At 49.0% G+C, this 26,751-nt stretch overlaps 1 protein-coding gene across 3 annotated transcripts in view; it reads right to left on the bottom strand.

Moving 5' to 3' along the window:
• The window catches only part of BOP1 (BOP1 ribosomal biogenesis factor), a 60,732-nt gene that overhangs the window by 25,770 nt on the left and 8,211 nt on the right, over positions 1–26,751 (bottom strand). For all 3 annotated transcript variants that reach the window (XM_081952828.1, XM_081952829.1, XM_081952827.1), the window contains exon 3: positions 14,694–14,801. In XM_081952828.1, coding sequence (XP_081808954.1) covers positions 14,694–14,801 — 108 coding nt within the window. The remainder of the gene's footprint in view (positions 1–14,693; positions 14,802–26,751) is intronic.

Raw genomic sequence — 26,751 nt, 5'->3', positions numbered from 1 at the left:
CCTCTGGAATCCTTCACTCTCTCCTCATTGCTACTCTCGGGGTCCCTCCGGGGATTGGGGGTCAGTCTCGCTCACTCGGTCTCTCTCTTTTCCCCTCGCCCCTCTCCGATTACAATGCAGGCAGTGTTCCCTCCAAATCCCCCTCCGCACGTTAATTCTGCTCTTCTGTCTCTAACGACCCAACCGCCTTCCTGTGCCTTCTGCCTCTCCGGTACTCCTCCGCTATTTTTTATCTCCAGCAAAAGCGCCCGTCAGCTCCAGTCACAGGGAGCGGGGCAGGAAAGGGGAGCCTGCAGAAGAGGGTGCAGAAAGACGCCCCCCCTCCCCCGCAGACACAAAGGGATCTTGGCACCCGGAGCCCCACAGCCCCTCCCCCCCATCTGAAAGGAGCAGGCCCAGCAGCTTCAAGTCCTTCTCCAGCCAGGAGGCGCCAGGACGGCAGCCTCTCAAATGCAGGTAAGCCACACCTGCCATATCTCCATCAGGATTCCTGATGCTGCCAAACAACCGTCCTCAGTGGCTGGGGATGATGGGAGTGCGAGTCGAAGGCATTTGGGGAGCCTGGAATCCGAGAACATTGCTGACCCCTGTTTTCTACTCATGCAGATGTTCCCCAACTGGCTGGGCCCTTCCTTCCAAATCCAAAAGAGTTTAGCAGGCCCAGAGGAAAACCACTCAGGGACATTCCCAACAACGCAGATCAAGGCAGCGAGTGGGAGACTTGCAAGCACCTTCGTTACACAAAAGTCTGCGGAGAACTTAACTTTGGGGCAGGATGTATTGCCCAGAGCACAGGACACACGGATATCACACACACACACACACACACCCAAGGTCTTCCAAAGGGGCCACAGGCGGAGAGGGCAGAAGGAAGTGCAAGGAGGAGGTGCAGACAGTGATAATCCCCCCTCGACCTCCCCCCCCCCCAGCTGTGGGGTTTCCACTCCTCTTTCAGGATAAAATTCTATGCATTGGAAGAAGGGGCTGCAGGCCATGAAAGTTTACACCATATGAAAGTATTCATTTTTACAGGATTTTTCCCCCCCTTTTAGAGAGCACCAATGTATTTAATTAAGGAAAACAGAACAATAAACGCATCTCAACTCACGCTGTGTAAAAAGCCAACACGTCTAGCTAATGTGATCATTGCAAATGCTGCCACGGGGGGCTCCTTTTGCACCCGGCCCCACTCACGGGCAAATTTAAAACCTGCCTTCTTTTTTTTCTTCTTGGAAAATTGATAGTTAGGCGGAATTTGGGGGGGGGGGGCATTTTCATAGGAAAATGAGCAGAAAGGAATGAAGTGCACGTGGTCAGCTGGGGAGGGGGGATTTGGTAGGTCTGTGAAAGACAGGCACCCCGGAGCCCCTAGGCCGCCAGGCAGTCTCTCTGTGGACATCTTTGGCTTCACCCAGACCCTGCTTTGCATCGGGGTGATCCCTCCTTGCCTGGCCTGGGCACCCAGCCTCCCTTCCGCCAGAGGTCCTCTTGCCAAGCCTTGCACATTCCCTTTCTCCCCAGACTGACTTAAGCGCCCCTTTTTTCTGCCTCCAGGATTCCTGGCCTTCTGGCTGTCCCCGTCACAATTTACAGTCAACGTTGGCATGGCCGGCTCCAAGCCTTGACGACAGCTGGACTTTTCCATTCCGAGCCTCCCAACGGCCGCTCCCACTGGGGCTGGGGGGGGGGGCACAGAATTCCTCATTTTCTCCCTTTCTGGGGAGATGGAAGCCCTCCACTCTGGGCCCACAGTTAATGGGCCGCCCTTTGCATGGCACTGGACAGACAGACACCTCCAGCCCGGCCTGGCTGAGCCGTTTAATTACTAGGCTGCCGGGACGGTATCCCTGACTCGCTGCTGCCTTGCTGAGGACTGGAGAGAGCTCCAACCGAGGGACAGATTTGGAAGCAGAGAAGATTCTCCATTGCCCACAACTCAGCTCTGGCTGGACCGACTGTTCATTCTGGAGATGCTCCCTACCCCAGGGCAGCCTGGAGGAGTGGCAGGATCTGTTCCGACCCCCTCTTTTACCCTCCCTATAAAGGAGCCACCTTGCCTTTCTTGCTATGGGAGCGAGGCGTGACGGGTTAATTAAGCTAAGAAAAGAGAAAAGGAAGAATAAAGCGCTATGTAGATAAACAGGGAGTTTACAAGCATCCCACAGCATCTTTTGAAAAACTACATTGTTAAAATCCAAGTAATGTGAATATCAATGGGCAAAGTCAGCACAGTACAAAGAGAATTATGGTCATTTCTATCTGGATACCTAGAGGCTTTAGGTGAAGAGAAACCCACATTTCGGAGTGGAACAAGCTCATATAATCATCATCATCATCATCATCATCATCATCATCATCATCATCCTGAAATGGTTTCCAAGTTGAATTCACTGCTGCCCCAGACTTTCCAGATTCCACTCAGTGAAGGGTTAACCCTAGAGAGACAGCCCAGCACTCCTGCCTCAAAGACGGCTGGCAGGTGGGCTTCCCCATCACCCTCCCAGAATGCAAAGAGCCGGGTCTGAGTAGGAATGGCGTAAGGAGCAACCACCTTCGGGGCTGGGGGCGTTGTGCCAGTGGGAACCAGGCAGCTGTAGATCAACCAAGGAGGCCAGATTTACACCTCGCAACGTCCCTCAGCCAGGAGTATAATTTCACTGTGTTGCTTTACAGTCCATTCCGTTGGAGGAGGACGTTTGGGGCCCCAAGAATCGTGACAAGGTCAAGGGGTAACTATTGGCAAATAATAATTTCCCAATTATTCATGACTGCCCACGAACCCACCACGGCTAAGCAGAGTTGGAATAAGCTCTCCCCGTTCCGGGTTCTGCCTGACTGCCAGCGCTTCCCCTTCCTTCTCCTCTGGCTCCTGTGCTCAATGGCTCCTTGGGCTACTCTTGAGCAATTAGCTCTGTTTGTGCAGGAGGCCGGTTTTCCTTAACAGTCTCCCTGCCAAGCAGCCTCCTCCTTTTTCTGCATGTTCTGCTGCTTCTGAACAGGCAGCGGGATAATGGATTGCCAAAGAACAAAAGGCGATTCGCTCCGTGGCTCCCCACCCCAACCCTCTCCAGAAGTGCAGCAAGGGAGCTGCCAAGCCTGCCCTGTCAATATTCCTCTTGCTTAGGCAAATACGGCCTCTCCTCCTCCTCCTCCGAAAGACCATTAAAGACAGATTTCCTGCAGGAGGCTGAGCAAACCCATGGGGGGGGAGAGGTGTGTGTGTGTGTGTGGGGGGGGGAGACGGTTCTCCTGCCAAGACTGAACTGCAGAACTTCAGCCATCATGGAAATCCCCATCAAAGCAGAACGGCAGGCAGAGGAAAAGGCGTTTGCACAGCGTCACTGTCCTGCCGTCGTCACTTTGGGGAAACCAATTCCAATCCTTCCCAGGACGGAAGACCCCGCCTGCTGCTGCTGCCAGATGTTCCTCATACTCTAAGGAGAGGCACCGGTACAAACTAGGAGAGATTTCCCTACCCTTCTGCCTAGCAAGCTACATGGGCTTTGCAGCCGGAGGAGACTGGAAAAGAGGCACGCAGCCCAAAAACACGGAGCATACAGATGTGCAGAGGCAGCAAAAAAAAACCACTTGTTCATTTTGGAAGAAGCCTCTGTGGTTTTAAACAGGTAACCAGAACTCGTTATTCTTAGAGACATTCCCTTAAACGTTTACAGAGATAGGCAGATCCATAGCAGAGGGGCAGCAGCGCACTTAGCAAACTGCACTCCAAATGCAAGAGACCCTCTCAGAAGCGGTTGACTCTTATGAGTCAACACCCCAACTGGACAACGGCCTCAAAGGAAACATTTCGGGAAGGTTGGACTTAAGAAGGGCACCGGTCGCTATCCTTCATGGGCTAACAGGATCAGGTCCCCTTCGACCGCTGCAGGTTGCTTGGCTTGTTTGCTCAAGCAACGTGGAGCCACGAAGCAGAAACTGAAGACACCTGCTCTCCGCACGGAGTTCTTGACCAGACGCTGGTGGGGAAGAAGCCTGCCTTCCGAGTGGGTGGGTGGAAGTTGAGCAGACAACGGTTGCCCCTTCCAAGTCTGTGATCTGATTTCTCCTTCTTTGGCCAAGTTTTCCCTTCTTTTCAAATCCATTCTTTTTTCATACAAAGACACACAATGAGATTCACACTGAAGCCAAATGTTTTGTCTCTTAGATTCTTTCTCTCCCCTGGTAACACCTGGACAGTGCTCTCTTCCCATAGCTTTCACAACGGAAAGTGCCTCTTCCTGGGAATGTACATCGCAAGGGGATCTCCCGCAGAGCGGTGGTCTATAAACTACTCCCTGTAGTGGGCTGCCCCATTCTGCTTGCCCTCTCTGGACGTTAAGAAGTAACAGGAAGTCCCTAATGCCCGACTCAAAAATACATTTACAGATTATAAATATAAAACCAAATAACTATAGAAGCGAGGGTGGTTTCACTTGCAAAACTCACCCAAAGGTCAAATGTCTGTAAACGAGGACGGCTGACTTTCCCCATGATCAAAGAATTTCCTTGCTTCAGGAAGCTTGAGAGGAAGGTGGTCAGGGCAAAGCCTCAGGGCCCTCCGGAGAGCAAAAGGGAAGGGAGAGGGCAGGGGTGTTTATGGTGGAGGTGAACCCTGGACCTCTTTCCTCAGAACAAGGGACGTGGCCAGAAGCCCCCTTGACAGAAAGATTGCTCAGAAGCAGAGTCACAAGGGGGTGGGGCTTTGGGTTATTAAGGTAGACGTTCATTAGGATGGCAGCTGGCTGTACCAAAGCTGCCAGAGAGGTTCCTGCGCATTCCTCAGAGGGCAAAGCAAGGGCTAGATAGAGCGCATAACACGTCAGACACGTCACAGGCAAAACCCTCCAACTGGGTCTCGCTTATTTTGGCCGTGTCCTATGGAGGAATTCAAAGGAGAAAGCGATTGTGATGGTGGCCAGACACCATCAAAGCTGACACCAGCCAGAACATACAACGACTCCAAGAAGATCTGTGCAAGGTCGGAAGATGGGGACAGACCACCTGACCCAGAGAACCGCCAAGAGTCAGGCGCGGCTGAAGGGATGAAATCACCATCTACCACAGCAAATGACCAAAGGGAGCGATGCTTGGAAACATCACGGTGCCTCCCTGGCTGGCAGAGGAGGGGCTCCAGGCCACTTTCGTGGCACTCCCTTGACCAAGAAAGGCTGCTCGGTGATGCATACGGCAAGATACCATTAATTCAAGAATTGTGGAGCTGAATTTTGACATTCCCAACTGTAGATAAAATCCTCAGGATTTAGCAGCCCAGCTCCTCCGTGCCAAGGGCCAGTGATGCTCAAGCGGGGCCCTTCTGTTGACCCTGAGGGAGAGCTGCTCTCCTACCAATGCAGAAAGGGAGCATCTTTTTGCCCTCAGTGCTGCTCTGATATCTATGCCAGCGGCATTTTCCTCATCACGTAACATTTTCATAAAACTTTAGGATTTCCAGCAAAGCTCCTACCAGACATTTCACATGCATTTCAACTGGCACGAAAACAATTCTTCCCCAGCCGGGGCTTCCCCTTCCTTCCCGGGCTCTGCAGAGACCACGACCGAGTCTTGGATTGTCTTAGAACAACTCTCTTCCGCTCAGCCTCCTCCCCCGCCCCCATAAAGTATCATTTTAAAAAGATTTCTCCTTTTCTAACGTACAAACCTTGCCCAGGATGCTCAGACCAAGTTGATGGTCTCTTTGCAGTCTCACCCCAGAGGGGGCCCCCTACCCTTCATCAACACACGCTGGTTCCCTTTCCTCCCTTTTTGAACTAATCCTCTGTCCCCAAGTGAGCCTGTCCTGAGGACTACTGCCCTAGACTAGATTTCACAACCTTTCCAGCTTTGCAAACTGGGGATTTGGGGACGGGGGGGGGGGGGGGAGGATGGTTCATTCACTGCTCATGCAAGTGGTGATGTGCGTGCATGTACTGGCCTGCCACTTCCATGGTTTTGAAGGGCTCACCGTCCAGTTATGGGCTGCAGCCTGGAGGTTGGGGACCCCTGCACTAGCCTAGACCAAGAAGCCTTCGGGACCAAATGCTATCACCAGGAAGCCTGGCACTCAGCCAATAAAGAAGCAAGACGATTCCAATTAGAATAGGGAAGGAATATTTTGATTACTTAAATAAAATAGTGTTGAAGTAAATATGGCAGGGGAAAAAAGCAAGAATAAAACTAAAATTGCTACAAGATGCAAGAACAAAAGGAGGATTGGGCCTGCCCAATTGGGAACGATATCACCAGGCAGTAAGTTTGATGTGGGTTAAAGAATGGACAACACTAAGGAATACCAGATTATTGACCCTTGAAGGACATGATCTATTGTTGGGATGGCATGCCTTTTTATGGTAGAAGGGACTAAAACACAGGGGTATTTTAGAAGACATTACCCTACGGGAGGCTTTGCTACTAAATTGGGAGAAGATTAAAAGACAATATTATTTAAAAATTCCAGTCTGGCTATCAACTATTGAAGCCTTTTCATAAGCAATAATATACAAATAGTTAAATATGGTGAAATATTGAGTGCAGAGGGTGAACTTAAATCTATGCAAGAACTGGAAAAGGAAGGTATAAAGATGAACTAGTTTTCATATGTGCAAATACAATCTAGATATGACAAGGATCGTAAAGAGGAAGGTTTTTATGATAAAATGACTGAGATAAAATTTTGATGGGTACTGATGAAAAAGTAATTTAAAAACTTTATGGACACTTACTAGAGGTTAGGTTAGAAGAAGAACAAGTTAAAGGAACTATGATAGTTTGGGGGGGGGGATTTTGGGCATGGGATTGAATTAGAGAGGTGGCAGAAATTATGGTCCCAAAATTATAAAATGACAATGTCAACAGCATATAAAGAAAATTTGTATAAGATGTTTTACAGGTGACATCTACCCCCAACGAGAATAGCAAGAATGTTCAAGAACAAATCAGAAAAGTGTTGGAAATGTCATCAGACACCGGGCTCATACTACCACATGTGGTGGACTTGCACTGAAGCCAAAAGATACTGGATTAAAATTCACATGTGGTTGGAGAAAATGATACACAAACACATAGACCTTAAACCAGAGGATTTTTCATTGGGAATTATACCAGAAATATATAATAGAGACTTGAAATATTTGATTGTAAGTGTTTTAACAGCAGCTAGAATTGTATTTGCAAAAAATTGGAAAAATGAGAAAATGCCAACGCAGGAGGAAACTATTCAAAAAATTATGGAATGTGCAGAAATGAGTAAATTGACATTTGAAATTAGAGAACAAGATGATGAACAATTTTACAAGGTTTGGGATTTATCAATGGTTAGATAAAAAATCATGGTAATGGAAAAAGTAGGAGAACTTTTTATATTTTAAGAATAATAGAATGATATATGCAATACTTTAAGGGTTTAGCACTGTTAAACAGATTAGAACGATGTAATGGAATGATGTTGTATGTATGATTTCAATATATAGAATATTTTGTTTAAAACATAGGAATAATAATTGGAGTTGAACTATTAATGCAAAATGATGTTGTATGTATGGATTTAATATTTAGAATATCTTGTTTAAAATTAAGGGATAACAATTACAGTTGAAAAATTGACATATAATAATATAATGTACTTATGTTTACCTAATGAACGATTTGTGATTCGATATATCATTGTAAGTGGTGACCATGGAAAGGACGCACAAAATATTGTAACCAAACGACACGCTATATGAAATGGAAGAAGGTTGTATGTGTTTTATGTTTTTTTTCTGTTTTTGTTTGTTTAAAAAATAAAATAAAAATATTTAAAAAGAAAAGAAAAAAAAAGAAAAGAAAAGAACGGCTGGGGGACTCTGGGGTTGAAGCTCACAAGCCCAAGTCTTAAAGTTGCCAAGGCTGGAAACCCCTGTTTTATAGATTCTTTTCCACTGGGTCCATAGTTATTTATAAAAAAAATAACAGGGTTTAAAAAAAAAGGATGTTTCTGGATTTTCAGGGTAAAAGTCTTGGGGGTTTCGCCAACCCTCTTTAATTCCCTCAGGTACAAAGGAATTGGAAAGAGAGAGGAGAGCGCTTCATTTCATAAAAGTACTCCCAAGTCACCTAACAGGCTAAATGCACCGTATTGTTCATGAAAAGAAGCCTACAATATATATTGAGGCAACGTCTTTATTAAATCCCACCAAGTCTACAAAACGCTTGTAGGGTTTTGATATTTTGCCAAGCAAGAAAGGAGAAACTTGCCTGATATTTGAGCCAGACCTAATCCAATTTTTAGTGAACCAAGTGGGCCTTATCAGGTACAGAAATGGCACCTTTCCTCAAAATAGCAGCAAATAAGCACGTATAGTTTGATCTTCTGGCTTATTTTGGAAAACTAACTTCCCATTGTTAAATCGAAACTATTCACCAATTTGTAAGATACTTAAGAGGCCAGAATTGCAGAAAAACTAGCCACTGACGTGCCTTGGACAGCAGCTCCATCCACGGTTTAACCATCTGCCCAGAGGAGTTTCTAGACCCACCAATACTTGCCACTATCTTCAATTCAAGAGCAGCTTGGCCCTAACTGTCCCTTGGGTGTCTGGCTAGCTGAGGAAGGAAAACCTCCCCACTGGCTTCGGTGGAATAGAGACCCGGGGAAAGGCCCTGTCAACTGATGCTAAGCCACTGGGGACACCAGAAAGAAAAATGTTTCTGCTGTCAGCCAGACAATGAGCTCACCTCTGTCCTTAACATGCGATGCCTCCGGGTTAGCTGCCACGTGCCGCCAGGGCTTACTCCGCGGTTGCAGAGTTAAAAGAGATGTCAAGTCTTGGCACGGAGACTTATGCCACACAGACCCAGGACACGGGGTCACGGATTTCAAATGGGGCAAGCCCAAAGTGGTAGGCTGGACATCACTGCCAGATACAGAATGCCAAGCAGGCTGGACACAGCTGCCTATGTTACATTTCCTTCCTTCCCTCCCCCCCCCCCCGCCCTCTGGTTCCGGCAGCAGTGAGGCCAGGGTCCCTGCAGACCCCTCTGAAACGGAGGCAGCCGGTCTTTCCAAAAGGGCAGCCTGTAAGCTGAGACAGATCCAACGCACAAAGGGGGAAAATAAATGGGAAAAAATTTTCCGCTCTTCACCTCAAAGCTGCTGTGGGTTTCTCTCCCTTTCTGGGTCAGAGAAAGATGATCGTTTTTAGCTATTTCACTGATGTCATTTTTTCCAGGATAAAGAAATTCTCCCTGCCAGCCCCCTCCTTTTTCTTCCTTCCACATCAATATGCTTCTAGGCGAGGATTTCAAGGTTCTGTTTTGGGATTGGGGGGGGGGGGGGCGCAGCAGGCCAAGTGGTCCCTTCTCTCTTTCTTGAGGGCATCTCTCACACTGCCCAGGGGCCCCACCAGACCCGCTTCAAATAGAAAGGGCAGCTGTCTGCCAGGAGAGCCCCAAACAGTTCTCAGCCTGCATTACCTGACTGTGGCGGGTAGCATACCTACCTACCAGCAGGCTCTCCCTCCTCCAGCAGGAACCACAGGCTAGGTTTCCCCTGTAGAAAACGCTGCCAGCTGGCTCAGCCAGAGCCCCCTGAATGTCCCTGTGCCCCATCCGCTCTCTTGGAGGGTAGCAGCACTCACAGTCCCCCATCCAGGCCCGCTCCAATACACAGAACAAGACAAAGGCTGGCCACAAGATAATAAGGGGCCTGGAGGATATGAGGAAGCAAGTAGGCCTGGCCTAGTGAAGAGAAGGCTTATGGGCGACAGGATAGCTGTCTTCCGGTGCTGGTGGGGTTGCCCCAGAGAAGAGGGGCTTGACTGATTCTCCAAGGCTCCTGGGAATAGGAGAAGAAGTAATGGGGAGAAGATGATCAAAGATCCAGCCAAGAGCTAAGGAGAAATCTCCTGACAGTGGAAAAAGTGCTCCTGAACTGGAGGGGGGGAGGTTTGGGGGGGGGGGAATAGTCTGCAGAATACAGCCCAGACCTTAAATGTCAGAATGGGGGCATCTCCCCTCAGCAACCAATGAGATACCGAAAGGCTCTTTGGGAGAGCCTGTAAATCCTGCTCTCTCACGCACAAGGTTGAATTATTCCCAGCTCTTTCAACTGAACTGCCAGGAATGGAGATTCTGAGCAAAAATGTCCTATTGCCCTTCAGTTCTCCACTCCAACCCTGACCCCGCAGGGCTGCTGTTGGGGAAAATGGGTGAAGGGAACAACTGTCTTGAGCTCCTGGAAGGGAGGAAGGATATCAAATGTTTCTTTGCCATTCGCCAGACGAGCAGCTTGAAATCTTAACTGCAGCGGTTCCGACAGCTGGAGGGCAAAGCGGGGCCTTCTGGTGAGACCTGCTTTATTAGGCAAAAAAACCACCATGGAGAAAACCACCTATTCATTCTGGTTTTTTAACCAGGGAACCACCCAAGGAAGAACAGCCCCTGGTAAGGAACTGGAAGCCCTGAGCGGAGGCAGGATTCACCCTTGGGTCACCCCTGCTGCTGCTGCTCTTCCTAAAGCCGGACCGATTGCGTTTTCCCTTGGCCTAAACCAGGGATTGAGCTGACCGGCTTCTTGGGGTCCCGTGTTAAGAATGGTGATGTGGCTGTTCAGCCCTGCTGGGTTTCCCATTCACAAGACGAGGGAAGCCGACAGGATGACCTGCAATCTTCAGCCCCTCCCCATCCCTCTGGAGTCCCCCGTCCAGAACTCAGCAGCCGGCGATAGAGAAAGGAGCCCTTTCCTGCTGATGTTGAGAAAAATCAAGGCAGGAGGAAGAGCAAAAACAAAATAAGTTTTAAAAGTTCCAGCTCCCCACCCCTGGCCAACTGCTCCAGCCCAAGCCTGCTCTCGCACCTGGGACCAAAGAATGGGGAACCAGCTCAGGGCAACCTGGAGCTCCCGGCCAACACTCTTGCTGAGGGGCCGCCTCTTTCCTCCAGTGATTTGCAGCCTCCAGCCTGTGAGGGAGGGAGGATGTTGCCCTGATTGAGAAGCTGGCTCCTTCCCTCCGCTTTTAGCCAGACATTCCACTCCTCCCTCAATGGGGCTCCCCCACTCCCTGCTGGGCACAATCCAAGGGAGCATGTGCAGCTCCTCTGCCCAAAGACCTTCCAGGCAGGCCCTTCGCCAAAGGGCAGGCTCCCAGAGGTGCACTTTTTCTGAAATCCAAAAGAAAACTGACCCAGGTGTTTTTAGGTACTGTTCAAATGGATTCCGGGCGTTGTGTTAACTACTGACCTGTAGGGGGCACCACAGCCCCAGTTTCACCCTTACTGGGACTCTTTGTGCACAGAAGCAGCCTCTGGTCCCCTTGATCTGCCTGGGCCAGAAGACTTCCAATGAGACCGACCGACCCAGGCGTGCGGAGCCTCTGGCAGGCTAGCAGCTAAGCTCAACTCCTAAAACTCCACAAGTTCGAGACCAATAAAAGCCACAAGGATTTTATCGCATGCGGGCGCACAGAAAAAAAGGAAAGGGGACCCGCAGAAGCCCCTATTGGGGTTGCCTAGTTAAAAGACTTACTAAATGTTTTAGTTGCAATTTATTCTTAATTGACAAACATTCTGCACATCACACTAGAATCTCTTAGGACAAAAACAACGAAGCTGAAAAGATCTGGCAGAGCCGAGTGCTGGAGCCGCAAAGGCTGGGTGATGCCTTCGGGGACCCTGGCCAGGCAACCCCCCCCCTCCAGCCCCTGCTACTGGAAAGAGAGCTCCCCCCTCCCTCCCAGTCAGCTACATCCCAGGCAAGGGCAGGGAGGGGGCTTGGAATAGCTGCCGGTAACTCACAGAGGAGCCCTCAATGGGGGGGGGGAGGGGGTTTTCTTATCCGCTGACATATGGAATAGTCATTGTGGGAGGAAGCAGAAGCAAACAAGCGCCCCAAACTGCTTCCTCCCCGCTTGGCCTTGACAGCTTCTCCAGCTCCTGGCCATTCATCTCCAGCGGCTGAAGAGGGGGGGAGGTCTTGCTCGGCCCATTCGGGGCAGGGGAAGAAAAGGGGGCAGCCCCTCCGCCCATGCTCCACCTGACATACCTGCCCAGACTCCCCAGCTGGTACAGGGGCGCAAGCAGAAGGGCCAGGAGTCTGTACAGAACCTTGGCTGAAAGGCCACACCAGGAAGCTCATTCCTCTTGCTGGGTCTCTTCCCAGAACACGCAGGAGCCGACTTGAGCAGGTGCCATGGCTGCCAACGGAGCAGAGCTCAGGGGCAGGGAGTTTAGTCTGCCGGGTGTTGCCATGCGCTTCCAAATCCCCCAGGTGGGAGGGGAGGCGGGCAGAAGTGGGAGGAGCTGAGCAAGGGCCCCAGGAAGTAGGGCTACCTCGCCTCAGGGTCAGTCGGGCTCAGAAGGTCCCGTGGGATGCAAGCCTTTTCATCTCTACTCTCTACTTGCCTCCCATTTTTAAGGTATTGCCAGAGAGGCCAGGTGAGCAAAGGATGTGGGAGATCCCTCATACCTCAAACAGCAATACGCTTGGCTTCTTGGATGAAAGGAAGACCCTGTAAGGCACACTGGAGGCCCCTCCTCTCCACACTCCTCTTTGAACCCTGAGGCCTAAGCAGGCTCTTGCATTACAACCCCTCTCATACCTATGTGAATACAGCCCGAAAGCCCATATGGGGCCGCTGCCTGGCCCTAGGGGTCCTGCCCTGTCTCACAGAGAGCAGGGGAAGGAGCTGCTGCCCCTCCCCATTCCCAGAGCGGCATCCAGCAACAGGGACCCTTGCCAGGCCCCCGTGCTGCTCCCTGGGCTGATAACACTTGTCAGCCCAGCTGGGCAAACCATCATCCAGCTGGATAGGCTCCCCTTGGGAGGGAGAGAGACCAAGCTGCAAAGATGGAAGGGCTTCTCTTTCTAGCCCCATGGCTTCTTTGCAAAGCACCGCCGTCTGCCACTGCATCCGGAGACTGGTCGAGGCAGCTGCCTGGGCACAGCAAGCATGGACACTGGTGATGGGGGTGGAGCAGAATCCCCCAGGGACCAGAGGGGGCAAAGCAGAAGGAATTGCAAGGGAGGGCAAGGGTGGCAACCTCTTGACCCACATGAGCTGCAGGCCTGCCCTCCAAAGCAGACTCTGGCCAGCCTCCAGGCACAGAAGAGGGGGCCCATTAAGCAAATCCAGCCTCCTGTCTCCAGCAGTAGCTGGTCTACGGGAAGCAGAGGGTCAGCGCAAAGGCTGCCTATCAGCCACCACAGGAGCCTCCATTTAAACCTCTTCACCCCCTCAGAGACCCCCCCCTCCATTTTCTCTTTGGTTGCAAGGCCTTGCATCACAGAACTTTTCTCAACAAATTGAAAAGAGCTCTGGGCTTCTCCGCTAGACCCCCCCTCTTTTCTCCTGCCCTAGTTCTAAGCACCCCCACTCAATCAACGAAAGGGCTCCGTCCTGCCCCTTCCGGCGATGACAGCACAACCCCGGAGGGTCTCTTGCAACTTGACAGCCCATCAGAAATGCAGCTGGCAGCCCTTCCAAGACTGCCGTTCACCCCGCTGGGACGCAGGCACTGCCAGGGCTGCAGCTTCACGAGCGATTCTATAGGTAAGCATAACCTTGGACACCAGGGACCCAATGCAGCCTTAGCACAGAGGGCTAAGAATTCATCCTGGACACAGGGAGCAGAAGCCGCGTCGGGCTCTGCTGGGAGACCGATAAACGCAATTCCAGAAAAATGGGCAGGAACAAACCCACCGGAAGCCACTCGGATATCAGCCGGTTTTGAACTGTCTCCTTCCTCCCCACCGCTGAGGCCCTGAAAGAGGACCGGCTGCAAAGGAGAGACCTTGGATTCCAACAGGAAAGCGCTGTAAACTTGGGTTATGCTCAAGACATTTACACTCGCGCACATTTGGTAGGCCCATATATTTCACGGAGCTCTCAACCTCTATTCCAGACTAATCGCTTCCACATCTTGGTTTCTGCTGGGTCAAAAGGGCGAGATTTGTACCATCAAGGCAACATTAAAACTCTCAGCTACCGTAGAGGTGGTATTTTTCTCCTTGGCCCTTCAAGCCTTCCAATGATCACCCCAGGGCCAAGCTACCTGGGTCCCTGCCACAGTCGTTAAGTGAATCACTGCAGTTGAGTTAGTAACCTGGTTGCCAAGGGCATCTGGCTTCCCCACTGACTTTGCTTGTCAGAAGGTCACAAAAGGGGTTTACATCCCCCCCCCGAGGGGGGGCACTGCCACTATCATCATAAATACAAGTCAGTTGCCAAGGGTCTGAATTCTGATCATGTGACCACCAGGATGTGGCAACAGTCGTTAGTATGAAAAACAGTCATAAGTCACCTTTTCCAGTTCCGTTCTAACATTGAACGGTTGCTAAACGGATCGTTGCAAGTCAATCACTACCCGTAGAGGTCTCACTCTGGCCATGGTAACAATGGCACCCTTCACTCCCAACCCCCACAACCCATCCAGGACACCATAAAGGGCAGTTTGAAAGCCACTGGGAGATCAGGGACAAGGAGAGACTCCCATACTGACTCAGCCCGAGCCAGGCTGCCTCTCTGCTGGATCACAGCCTGGAATCCATTTCCTCCAACCACCTTCCCTGGAAAGCAAAGGCTAGCTGCCCAGCATCACTGGCTCCAATGAAGGGCAAGGCTACCAGCCCTTGTTCTCACCCTGCAGCAGACGGACTCACTTTGGACCACGCAGCCAGAGAGCCACCGTAGCTTGACCACAATGAGCTGAGACCATCTTACCTCCTCATCGGAGCTGTCTTCCTTGTACTCGTTCTGCAAGGGAGGTTCTTGTTGATCTGTTGCTCCTGTACTCCTGATTTTAGGACACGACTCTGTTGCCTCTCCAGCCTGCAAAACAGGGCGACAGGAACAGTTATGCCAAGGCCGCGGGGCTGCATCAGACATGCCGGGAGACCATTGCAGGCTCTGGGGAAGAGCCAGAAGCAACGCAAAAGAGGAATTCCTCAGGGACAGTGATACGCCTCAAACGCAGCTTCAGCACCCATCACGGCACACCTCCTGGCCTTCCACCAGGCCCTGGTGCCCACTCCACCTGCAGCTGCCCACAGCTAGTGGAGGGCCAGACAGTGGAAAAGCACAAACCAATAGTGCCGAAACCTCCACCCTAATCCCTTAGGCAACTGCCGTAACAGAGGAAGTCAGCCTGCCGGGTTCCCTCTGCCATCAACCACCAAAGCAAGTGAAAGAAGCAGCAAGGCGGAATTTGGGGAGGCCCAGAAATTACACACTGTCTGCGTTAGTGCCGGGGCAGCCACACTCCTGAAGCAAAAACAAAGAAGTTATATAAACTTTGCTGGAGGGAGTCGAAAAACTACTCATTTTTCCCCCTATCTCATTTGTTTCCTGGCGACAGGGATCCACCAATAGCCATGCATGAGGGAGCACGTCCTTCAAGGGGGCTTCGGGGGATGCCCCTCAGATCCACACAGTTGCAAGTGCATCGCGGCCTGTGTCCCACCACCTGGCCCATTTTCCTTCTCCCCCACAGAGTGGAGCCATTGCTTGAACCAGCTAAGGTTTCCCTAAGGGCTCTCCTCCCCAAAGAAGGTAATTAAGACCCTGACATTGGCAAGCCCTTAATCAATTTCATCCTAAAGCCTTTTTTTTTTTTTTTTGGCTCCTAAGAAGCCTGAGCACTTAAGGCAAAAGCAAACGGCCGGCACTTTTCTTTTCAATGCGTCCTCCACACTGCCAGCTGTCTGCTTATCTCTTGAAATCTCTTTCACCCCAATGCACATAAATATAAACATGAACATCCCAGAACAGAGGCGTAAGGAAAAGGGGCTATCGGGCGATTGGCTCCCTTGTGAATCAAGTTCTGGAACAAAACCTTCCCCACCATTTGGGTTCAGCCAGCCCTTTTTGGGGTTATATCCTTCTGATACTGGGAGTATTCAGGGGTGATTTCTTATTAAACCTTTTCCCAAGTGTTTATTCTGGAATCTCCCGTAGTCTCTGAAAACTCGAAACTAAAGGATGACATACAGGTTAACAAAAACACACAGCCACCAATACATTCAGCTAGGGTTCTCAACCTTCCCAACGCCCCAGACCCTTTAATACAGTTCCTCACGTTGTGGTGACCCCCGACCATAAAATTGGTTCCTAAGACCATCGAAAATATGTGTGTTCCGATGGTCTTAGGTGACCCCTGTGAAAGGGGCGTTCGACCCCCAAAGGGGTCCCGACCACCCACAGGTTGAGGACCACTGCGCTAGGGAGATGTTCCCTGGGGATGGGCTCCAGCACTGGTCGGAAGCTGGGAAGGCTGAGTAAAAGCCATAACCAAACCACCTGACCTCTAGGATACTATGGAACGGAACTTTAACCAGTGCTCTCCCTTTTTGTCCAGAAAATGTTAGCCACCATTCATTGCTCCTCTCTCCAGAGACAAGTACAGGTAGTCCTTGACTTACCACCACAACTGAGCCCAACATTTCTGTTGCTAAGCAAGACAATTGTTAAGTGAATTCTGCCCCATTTTACAATCTTTCTTGCCACAGTTGTCAATTGAATCTGACTTCCCTAGTGACTTTGCTCGTCAAAAGGTCTCAAAAGGCGATGACATAACAAAATAACAGAGTTGAAAGGGGCCTTGGAGGTCTTCTAGTACAGCCCCCTGCACAGGCATGGCCCTGGGACACTGCAACCGTCATAAATACGACTCAGTTGACAAGTGTCTGATTTTTGATCACATGACCATGGAGATGCGCCGGCTGGAGGGGATGGGAGTCGGAGGCACCGTTTTGCGGTGGTTCGGCTCCTACCTCTCCGACCGGACGCAATGTGTCTTGACAGGAGGGCAGAGGTCGACCCTGAGGCCACTCACTTGTGGGGTGCCACAGGGGTCGGTCCTCTCGCCTCTTCTGTTCAACGCATATGTGAAGCCACTGGGGGAGATCATCCGTGGTTTTGGGGTTGAGTACCATCTGTACGCTGATGATACCCAGCTGTACATTTCAACCCCAAACCACCCCAACGAGGCTGTCGAAGTGATGTCCCGGTGTTTAGAAGCCGTCGGGGTCTGGATGGGGGACAACAGACTCAAACTCAACCCCTCCAAGACTGAGTGGCTGTGGCTACCGGCACCTCGGTTCAGCCAGCTGACTCCATCGCTGGCCATAGGGGGCGAACAATTGCCCCCTGTGGAACGGGCGCGCAATTTGGGCGTCCTCCTAGATGCCCGGCTGTCAATGGACGATCATGTGGCAGCCGTGGCAAGGGGGGTGTTCCACCAGGTTCGCCTGGTGCGCCAATTGCGCCCCCTACTGGACCGAGATGCCCTACGCACGGTCACTCACGCGCTGGTGACGTCTCGCCTGGACTACTGCAATGCTCTCTACATGGGGCTTCCCTTGGGACGCGCCCGAAGACTGCAGCTAGTCCAGAATGCAGCCGCGCGGGCTGTCATGGGGAGTACTAGGTACTCCCACGTAACACCTCTGCTGCGCGAGCTGCACTGGCTGCCTGTGGTTTTTCGGGTGCGTTTCAAGGTTTTGATTACCATCTTCAAAGCGCTCCATGGCACAGGACCTAGCTACTTGCGGGATCGCATCCTACCACACTCGTCCCTGCGGCCAATCCGCTCTCACAGGGAGGGACTTCTCCTGGTGCCGTCCACTAGGCAATGCCAATGGGCGACGCCAAGGAGTAGGGCCTTCTCTGTGATGGGCCCAAGCCTCTGGAATGACCTCCCCCCCCCCCCCCCGACATTAGAACCACCACTGACTTCCGCTCCTTCCGACAAAAATTGAAGACTCACCTGTTCCGATTAGCTGGCCTGGCACATTCATAACTTTTACCTCCCGGCAGATATATTTTTAACTGGTATTTTAGGGGAATTGTTTTTAAATTTAATTTATAAATAAATAAATAAATAAATAAATAAATATTTATTTCTTAGCCGCACCCTCTCCCGAAGGACTCGGGGCGGCGTACAATGAAACATATGAAATAAATATGTGGACAAAACAAACATATAACAGAGACATATACCGAGACATACACAAGGAGGAGGTCGGCTGATGAATAAAAAACAATTAGAATACAGTGATTAAAAAACCCCTAAATAATTAAATATAATTAAAATACCCAATTAAAAACCCGTCAGGAGCGATATGGTTAGATCAAAGTTGAGCCAGGCCAGCTACTTGGAATAGGTGGGTCTTAAGCTTAATACGAAAGGAGCGGAGGTCAGAGGTATTCCTAATATCCGGAGGGAGGTCATTCCACAGGGCTGGGCCCGCCACAGAGAAGGCTCTACTCCTAGGCGCCGCCCCACGACACTGTCTAGTGGACGGCACCTGGAGGAGGCCCTCTCTGTGCGAGCGAATTGGTCGCAGGGATGTATGGGGCAGAATACGATCCCGCAAGTAACTAGGTCCTGTGGGATATTTTTTAGGGGTTTTTAAAACTATATTTTAGACACTTTACTTAGCTGTACAGTTCTTTTTAACCTCCTCCATATCTATATCTATATCTATTTATTTAATAATTTAACTATCTAATTTTTAACTATTCATGTGATGTATTTCTTGTATGGACTGTACACCGCCCCGAGTCCCTTTTGGGAGAGGGGGCGGTCTATAAGCACAAATAAAAGTAAAGTAAAAGTAAAGTAAAGTCACTTTTTTCAATGCTGTTGTAACTTTGAACGGTCACTAAATGAACTGTTGTAGGTTGAGGACTTCCTGTAATCACAAAAAACTGAGAGGGGCGGGGTCCCCTTTGGCACCAAGGAGCAGCTGCCCCCACTCGTCTCGGGTGAACCTACGAAGCCAGAGAAGCCTGCCACGCTCTCCCTGCTGCTGCTGCAGCCGGGCCCTTTCCAGCTGCTGGCCAAGGCAGCCCAGGGGTTCTCTCTGCTGGAAGAATCCATCATCGTGAAAGACGGGGGGGGGGGGGGGGAGCAAGAAAGAGCCAGCGAGCGCCTCTTTTCCTGTCAGCCCTCCCAGGTAAGCCAGACAGGAAACAGGACCAGATGAGCTAATTCTACTTGACTCTGAGGCTACATTAACAGCATCGTGCTAGTCTGAAAATGCGGATCTCCCGCTGCTGGAGTCTGATGCATTAGAGGGGATCCTTTTTAAGTTTCCTCCTTGGTCCCTGAAGCAGCTGTGGGCTCCTCTGCCTTTTATCTGATCTTCCCCCAGGCAGCGTCTCTTCCCTCCTCCCTCAAGGTCATTCCTCCAGACCATTATCTTTCAAACCTGGGCCACCCAAAGACACGGATGTTTCTCATTGTAGACAATGCAAAAGGAGAGCCAGTCTACTTTGGGAGGTGGGGGGAAATCAGAAGGAAATGCAAGAATGGATGGATGCGTATTTCATATCAAGACTCTAAACCAGAAGCACCCAACTGTGGCAGCTCTTAAGGCCCGTGGGCTTCAACTCCCAAGGCTGGCTTGGGGATTCTGGAAGTTGAAGTCCCCAGGTCTTAATGTTGCCAAGGTTGGACACTTTGCTCTAGATGAAGGCCAATCAATATCAGAACGTTTCAGCCTCCCACCAGCTTCCATGACTGGAAAGGCACCACAGCTGAGGGAGGGAATGCTGAACTTACAGGACTTCAACAAACACAAAACTTTTTTTTTGCACATCACAACGGCTAATCAATAACGTACAGGTAAACTCTCAATTTCTCCTCCCTGCAATCCGAATTTAAATCCTCCTGTCTAGCCACAGCCTGCGTAAGTGAGCTACAAATTTCTAAAACTTTGGCCTCGCACTAAAATTTGTTGGCCTGAAAAAGGGCTGCCAGGTTCCTTCTCATGTTTTGTAAGGAAATCCAACTGACAGGAGGCACTGACAACAATGCTTTGCTCTGCAATTCACATCTACAAGATCAGATGATGGACGCTTGATTATTTGGAAGTGGGGGTTAAATACTGCTGCCGTACTGAAGCCAAAACACGCGAAACGGGAGATCACATGGCCAAGAGCGCTGGGCTGCTGCAGATGCTTTCACTGGCGGTCGGCTGGTCCACCCACAGCCATTCGTTATGACGTTACAAAGAACCCTCATCTTCCTCTGCTACATACCAGAAAAACAGGAAAGCTGCAGCCTTGGTGGGTCCCTCCGAGGGGACCTTCTGGCCAGCGCCTACCGATGAGTCCTGCCCCCCAGACGCAAGGAAGGCCTCCTTCAGAATCACCTGGGGCTTAGCGTGTGAAATACTCCGCACTGAGAATTTGGGACAGGACGGGATCCAGCCGTGGCCAACCTGCCAAAGCCCAGCCCACGGCCTGGCAGCCCAAACTGCACCCACACTCTGGCCTAGCGTGCGGGTGCAGGAAAAACTGTACATCCTTTGCTGGAAAAGAGATTTGCCCTCCTCCTCCCCCGCTCCGAGGGGACCCAGCCTGGAGAGGGCTTTGCCAGAGGATTTGGTGGAACAATCAGGAAGGCAGCCATACAAAACGCTCCTCCCGGGAGTAGTAAAATCCGTACAGTGTGTGATCACCTTCTGCTAGAAGCAGCCTATAATATGGTCCCGTGTGCCCCCTCCGACTTCCACCTCCTGGCCGAGGGGAGAATGTGGGGCAGGGGGCCTAGAAAGGACAGGGCCAACTCGAAGATGGGATTACAGCAAAAACAAAGGATTTAGGAAAGCCTTTGAAAAAAGCGGATCAGAGGTAATTTTTTCCCCAGGCTTTTGGCATCAAAGAGGTTTTGTCTGTCTCTCCGTTTCCCTTCCTCCCTTGGCCAAGCCCATCCGTGGGCTTGGAACAGGAGGCAGAGAGGGGTCTCTGCACAGCAAGCCCTTCAGCCAGCAAAGCCTTTGCACAGAGGCCCACGACACTCCAGAGGGCTCGAGGTCTTTTTGGCTCTTCCAGGACTCGAACTGCTTTCTCAGTACATCGGAGGACATGGTGCTCTGAAGACAGGCACGTGCCAGCCAGCCCTGCGCTTGAAGCCAAAAGCTTCCTTGATGTCTGGCCTAAGTTATTTGGAAGAGAGCCAGGACGTTTGGTGCCAGGCTCTTCTCTGCTCCACAGATCAACAACCGTCTCTCTACTAATGTCTCCCCAAAGTGTCCCTCCAGACCTGGCCAATTATCCCTCCATACATGCTGGTGTTTGTCTCCTGGTCTAAAAGGCTGCCTTCACATACCAGGGTAGGTGATTCGCCTCGGTGAAGAAGAAATAAGCTTTTCTTTGCAGGCTTTTTCAAGAATCACGTACTATTTCTCTCGGAGATGTTTTGGATGCCATCGAAACGTCAGGCATTCTTTGGGCTCCTGAATTTCACTCTGGGTTGATTTTCCGCTTAACGGCTGCTTCCTAGTTCCCAGGCAGGATCATCGCTTGCACCAAGCAACCACTTCAGAAATGGATGAGGCAGGAAGATGGCCATGGAGACCACCAGAGGGCAGCAGCACGCAACCCCTCGCCCAGAAAGCAATCGGAAGAAGTCAGGGCAGTGGCTTGGGGAGGGGGGGGAGGGGGGAGGTCAGGTCACTGCTGATTCAGCAAAGCTGCAGGCAACGGGAGGGACGAGCGGAATAATGGCTGGTGCTGAAAACGGCCTTCGACACCGCAAATGGCTGCAGGGAGCGAGCAGCTGCAGGGCAGCTCAGCTGCTGAACGGACGAAGGCCTGCCTGCTGCTTATCATCCATTTCGACTTGGCCTCGGGGCGATTTACACAGCCCACCAGATCCCTCTCAAAACACAGCAGCCTGGAGAATGGAGTGGGGTGAGGTTCGTCCTTGGAACCTCTCCCAGCACCGATGTTGACTGGGGCGCATCCCAGTGATGGGAAAGGAGGAAGCCAGACTGGTCTGAAGCAAACTTTAGGGCCGGCTGAAGCTCTGCAATGCCTTCAATCCTACAATCAGGATAGCCATTTTCAGAAATATTTTTCCAGTATCTGCTGTTCAAAGAGTTCTATAAATACAAAAAATTCTCCCCCATCACCTTTGATAGGCTCCTCCAAAGATTTGCTCCTTGTTTAAAGCGAACAAAGCCAAAGCTCACCGCAAGAAAAGTGCGCTAGCATTTACACTCAGGTGAGGTGGAGGCGCACCATCTGGCTGCTATTTCTGATCCCCCCAACCCTGCTGTCATTTCACTTCATGCTAAGCTTAGGAGGCAAAAGCCTCAGAGGCTTAAGGAAAGTTCAGCGAAAGGGACAAAGGAGGCCTGCAACAGCCTGATCCAGGCTCCCCTGCTTTTAATGGAGGGCCACAGTGGCCCCAAAACCTTGCGCAAAACTACTTTTATAAAATGAGACGTGCTTGAAGGAAAAGTCAGGGCTGCCAGTGGCATGAGTCACTTCGCAGCGAGGCTGCCAGCAAACAAGTTTAATAAAAATAAAATTAAAAAATAATAAAAATGAAGGTATCAAATTTGGCAACCCGTGTTTCCAATTACGTGGCTCTCAAGGCAAACAAAAAAGCCAGAAGAGCACCGAGAACTCCACTGGCCCTCTTCATTACGTTGCACACAGGTGGTTAGAGCCCTGGTGATGCAGTGGTCAGAATGCAGCATTGCAGACTAGCTCTGCCCACTGCCAGGAGTTCGATCCTGATGAGACTCAAGCTTCATTCAGCTTTCCAGCCTTCCAAGGTCAGTAAAATGAGGGCCCAGATTGTAAAGGGGGGGGGGGGGCATATGCTGACTCTGTAAACCACTTAGAGAGGGCTGGAGAGCACCTTGAAGCTGTACGGGCATCTAGGTGCCAGTGCTATTGCCCTGGTTAAAGCTCACCTTAAAACTGGATCTTTCACTAGCTTTGAAGGTAAAAGTTTGTTTCTAATATTAGAGATTTATTTCCCTTTCCCTTTTGGAACAAGAGACCTTTGAACTCAGGCTTAACAGGAACAGCTATTACAAGAGGAAGGATGCACAACCAGGACAACTACACGGCATAATGGCAAATGCAGGAAGAGATCTTGGCACAAACTGACTCTGCTGGTACAAATTGCAAAATAGTTTTTTTTTATAGAAAAGAGCAAATTCCTGGATGAAAATGACGAATTGCACAAGAATGAATCTGCATAAAGTGAGGGAAACCCGTCTTCTAGTAGCTGCGCTTGGGTAAACCAGCAAGAGAGCGTTAAGTTTGAGTATCCACGGGTGGTATGTGCTGGTGGTCCTCCACCTGCCACTCATACAGGAGCAACAAGCTGCTGCCAGGTGCCTGCATGGTTCAACTCAAGAGAACAGGTGGGCCTCTCTGCTCTCCCATTTGGTTCAGGAACTGTCCCTTCAAGTCCCTTACGTCGAGTGCCAAGGCGGAGGCCTCTCAGTATCCCATACGGAGGGAAACAGCCCTCAAGGGAGCCCCGATACTTCAAGCCTCACATTAAACAAAGAAAACCCCAAGAGGCGGCCATTGTGGAGAGCTTAGTTACAATCCACACTGGTCTACAAATTTTGGGAAATTATCAACCTCCAAGATAAAATGTGATAATTTTGCCTATTTTGATTAGCTGAATTAGAAAACAGGTGATAAAGATGCTGGTTGGCTAAAATTTTCAAGATATTTCACAATAAAGATTCACCGTATTTTTCAGAGTATAAGACGTACCTTTTTTCCTCAAAAAAAGAGGCTGAAAATCTGGGTGCATCTTATACACTGAATACAGCATTTTTTGCTTCCCGAAGCCCTGCCCCTTCACAAAAATGGCCGTGTATACCCTTATGGAGGCTCTCAGAGAGCTCCTGGGGGCTGGGGAGGGCAGAAATAAGCAAAAAATGGGCCCTTTTTCGCTCCCCCAGCCCCCAGCAGCACTCTATAAGCCTCCATAAGGCTATGCAGGCAAATTTTTTGAGAAAAAAATGGCGCATTTTCGTGAAAAACAGGCCGTTTTTTGCTTGTTTTGGGGCCCCCATCTCCCCAGGAGCACTCTGCAAGCCCCCCCCAATGCTATTCATGCTTTAAAAAGGGGTGGGGGTCGTTTTCGCAAAACCCGGGCTGTTTTTGGGAGGTTTGCAGAGTGCAAAAACTTTTTTTCCTTTTTGGAAAGCTCTTTAACTGATTGATGAGAATTAGATTGATCAAGTGCTGTGCCAGCAAAAACAAAGTCTTAGGTGCTGCAGATTGTCAGCGATTTCCTTCTCCAGCACATGGATAAATACACCTGGAAATATCTACCTACCTATCTACTCTCTCTCTCCCACCTACTGTATTTCTCTCTCTCTCTCTCCCCTCTAGTTACCTATGTACCTACCTACTCTCTCTCCCTACCTACCTACACACACTCTCAATCTCCCTCCACCTACCTACTGCATTTCTCTCTCTATTTCTCTCTCTCCCCCTTTATCTACCTACCTAACTACTCTCTCCCCCTCCCTACCTACTGTATTTCTCTCTCTTTCTCTCCCTCTATCTACCTACCTACTTTTTTTAATTTGCCTTTTCAAAACCTTGGTGCGTCTTATACTCCCAAAATACGGTATATAGAGGCTATATTTGGGCTACAAGGGAGTGAGTGTCTAATGTTCACGATGCCTGGTAACTTCTCGACAGAGTATGGTAGAACAATGAAAATGATACCACATCTTGACTTTGAGAACAGCAAGGCAGATTACTATGAAAAATATGTGGAAAATTTGCTTGGCTCCTATAAAGCACTTGGTGCAAACATCACTAAAAATCCGCTTCTTACGCTTGCACTTAGGCTACTTCCCTTTGAACTGGAGGGCAGTGAGTGATGAGCATGGGGAGAGATTCCACCAGGATATCGCAAGCATAAAGAAAAGATACCAAGGGAAATGGAGTCCATCCATGCATGATGGTTACTGCTGGAATCTCCCCAGGGATGATCCTACAGAGGTTCACAAGAGAAAAGCCAAAAAGCGCAGTTTAGAAACCGAATAAAGATAGAACCTTGTCGTTTAATCTGATGTTAGAGCTTGTCAGTTTTTCATGCAAAAAGCATGAAAATGTTAGGCAGGGGGTTGGACTAGAAGGCCTCCAAGGTCCCTTCCAACTCTACTATTGTATTGTATTGTATTGTTACATGAAAAAACCAACAAATGAATGGAAAGTTATGTTGTTGGTATCAATAAAAAGATGAATGTATAATGAATTTTGAATTATTTTGATGCAATTTTGATCTGAAGCTGTATCTTGGAAACTGGGGCCAATTAATACCCAGGACTTAATTTTTCTTTATTAATGACCCATTTAAGCTACATTCATTTCCCCAAGTCCCTGCAGCACTTTTATTTTTAGACGCGGAGAAAGCATTTGATCGAGTGAATTGGCAATTTTTAATAAAAATAATACAAAAGATGCATTTTGGAGAGTACTTCACACAATCTATCAAGGCAATATACCAGAAACAGACAGCACAAATTATAGTTAATGGTAATTTAACAGAACCTTTCAAAATTGAAAAAGGAACAAGACAGGGGTGTCCCCTGTCTCCATTATTGTTTATCTTAACCTTGGAGTTATTGTTGAGTAGAATACGTGGGTCAGATGACCTACAGGGAATTAAGATTAGGCATTATGAATATAGAGTACGAGCATTTGCGGATCACTTGGTTGTAACTTTAACCCAACAGGGGAAATCAGCTATAGGTCTAATGAACATAATTAATCAATATGGTCAAGTATCTGGGTTCAAAATAAATCTAGGAAAAACAAAGATGATAGTTTAAAATATGACCACAAATCAAAAAGAAAAACTAGAAAGAGTAACAGGATGCGAGATAGTAGAAAAGGTTAAATATGTAGGAGTCTACATTACAACCTCAAATGGGAAATTATATAAGTATAATTATGAACCATTATGGCATAAAATACAGTTAGAGATGAATAAATGGAAAAAATTACAATTGTCACTGTTGGGAAGGATAGCAGCAGTAAAAAAGAATGTTTTGCCTAAGTTTCTATTTCTCTTTCAAATGATACCAATACTTAAAAAAGATGCAAATTTGGAAGAATGGCAGAAAGTATTAATAACTTTGTCTGGGCAGGGAAGAAACCAAGAGTAAAACTTAAAATAATGCAAGATATAAGGGAAAGAGGAGGTTTGAAATTGCCCAATTTAAAATTATACTATGAAGCAGTAGTTTTAACAACAATTAGTGATTGGATTAATTTAACAGAGGATAGAATTCTGAATATTGAGGGATATGATTTGGTATATGGTTGGCACGCCTATTTAATATATGATAAGAAGGTGGATAAGACTTTTAAAAGCCATATATTAAGGAATGCTCTATTGCGTGTCTGGAAAAAATACCAATATAGGTTAAATCAGAGGTTCCCAATCTTTTTCGGTTTGCGGCTCCCATAACACTTCGGATTTTTTCCGCGGCTCCCTTAATAGGTACATCCGATTTTTTTAAATTTTTGACTTTTTAAGGATTTGGAAATCTACTTTTTAGTTCGTTAAGGTTAGGTTAATTGAAAAATAAATTAAACACGAGCTTTAAATTCACAATTTATTGAACATCGTTTAATGATTTAAAATTATTAATGGGATGGATGGGCTTGTTGTTCGCTGCACAACTTCTCAAATCTTGGATCAGAAAAATAGCTTTTGAAAAGTAACTTAACCACCACACTAGCCCAGTGGTGGGCAACCTTTTTTTTCAACTGAGCCAAATCTCGCCAAAACCACGATTGAAATTTATTTGGAGAGCCGCTCTTGCTTAGCAACCAAAATTTTGGGCTCAATTGTGGTCATATGTTGTTTTTCTTTCTTTCTTTCATCTCTCTCTCCCACTTTCTTTCTTTTTTTCTTTTTCTTTCTCTCTCTCTCTCTGGCTCTTTGTCTCTCTCTCCCTCCCTCCCTCTCTGTCTCCCTCTGTCATTT

This window comes from Natrix helvetica (genome assembly GCF_964273705.1).
Source record: "Natrix helvetica genome assembly, chromosome: 4".
NCBI classification, from domain to species: domain Eukaryota; kingdom Metazoa; phylum Chordata; class Lepidosauria; order Squamata; family Natricidae; genus Natrix; species Natrix helvetica.
This window is presented reverse-complemented; position numbering and strand designations above follow the sequence as displayed.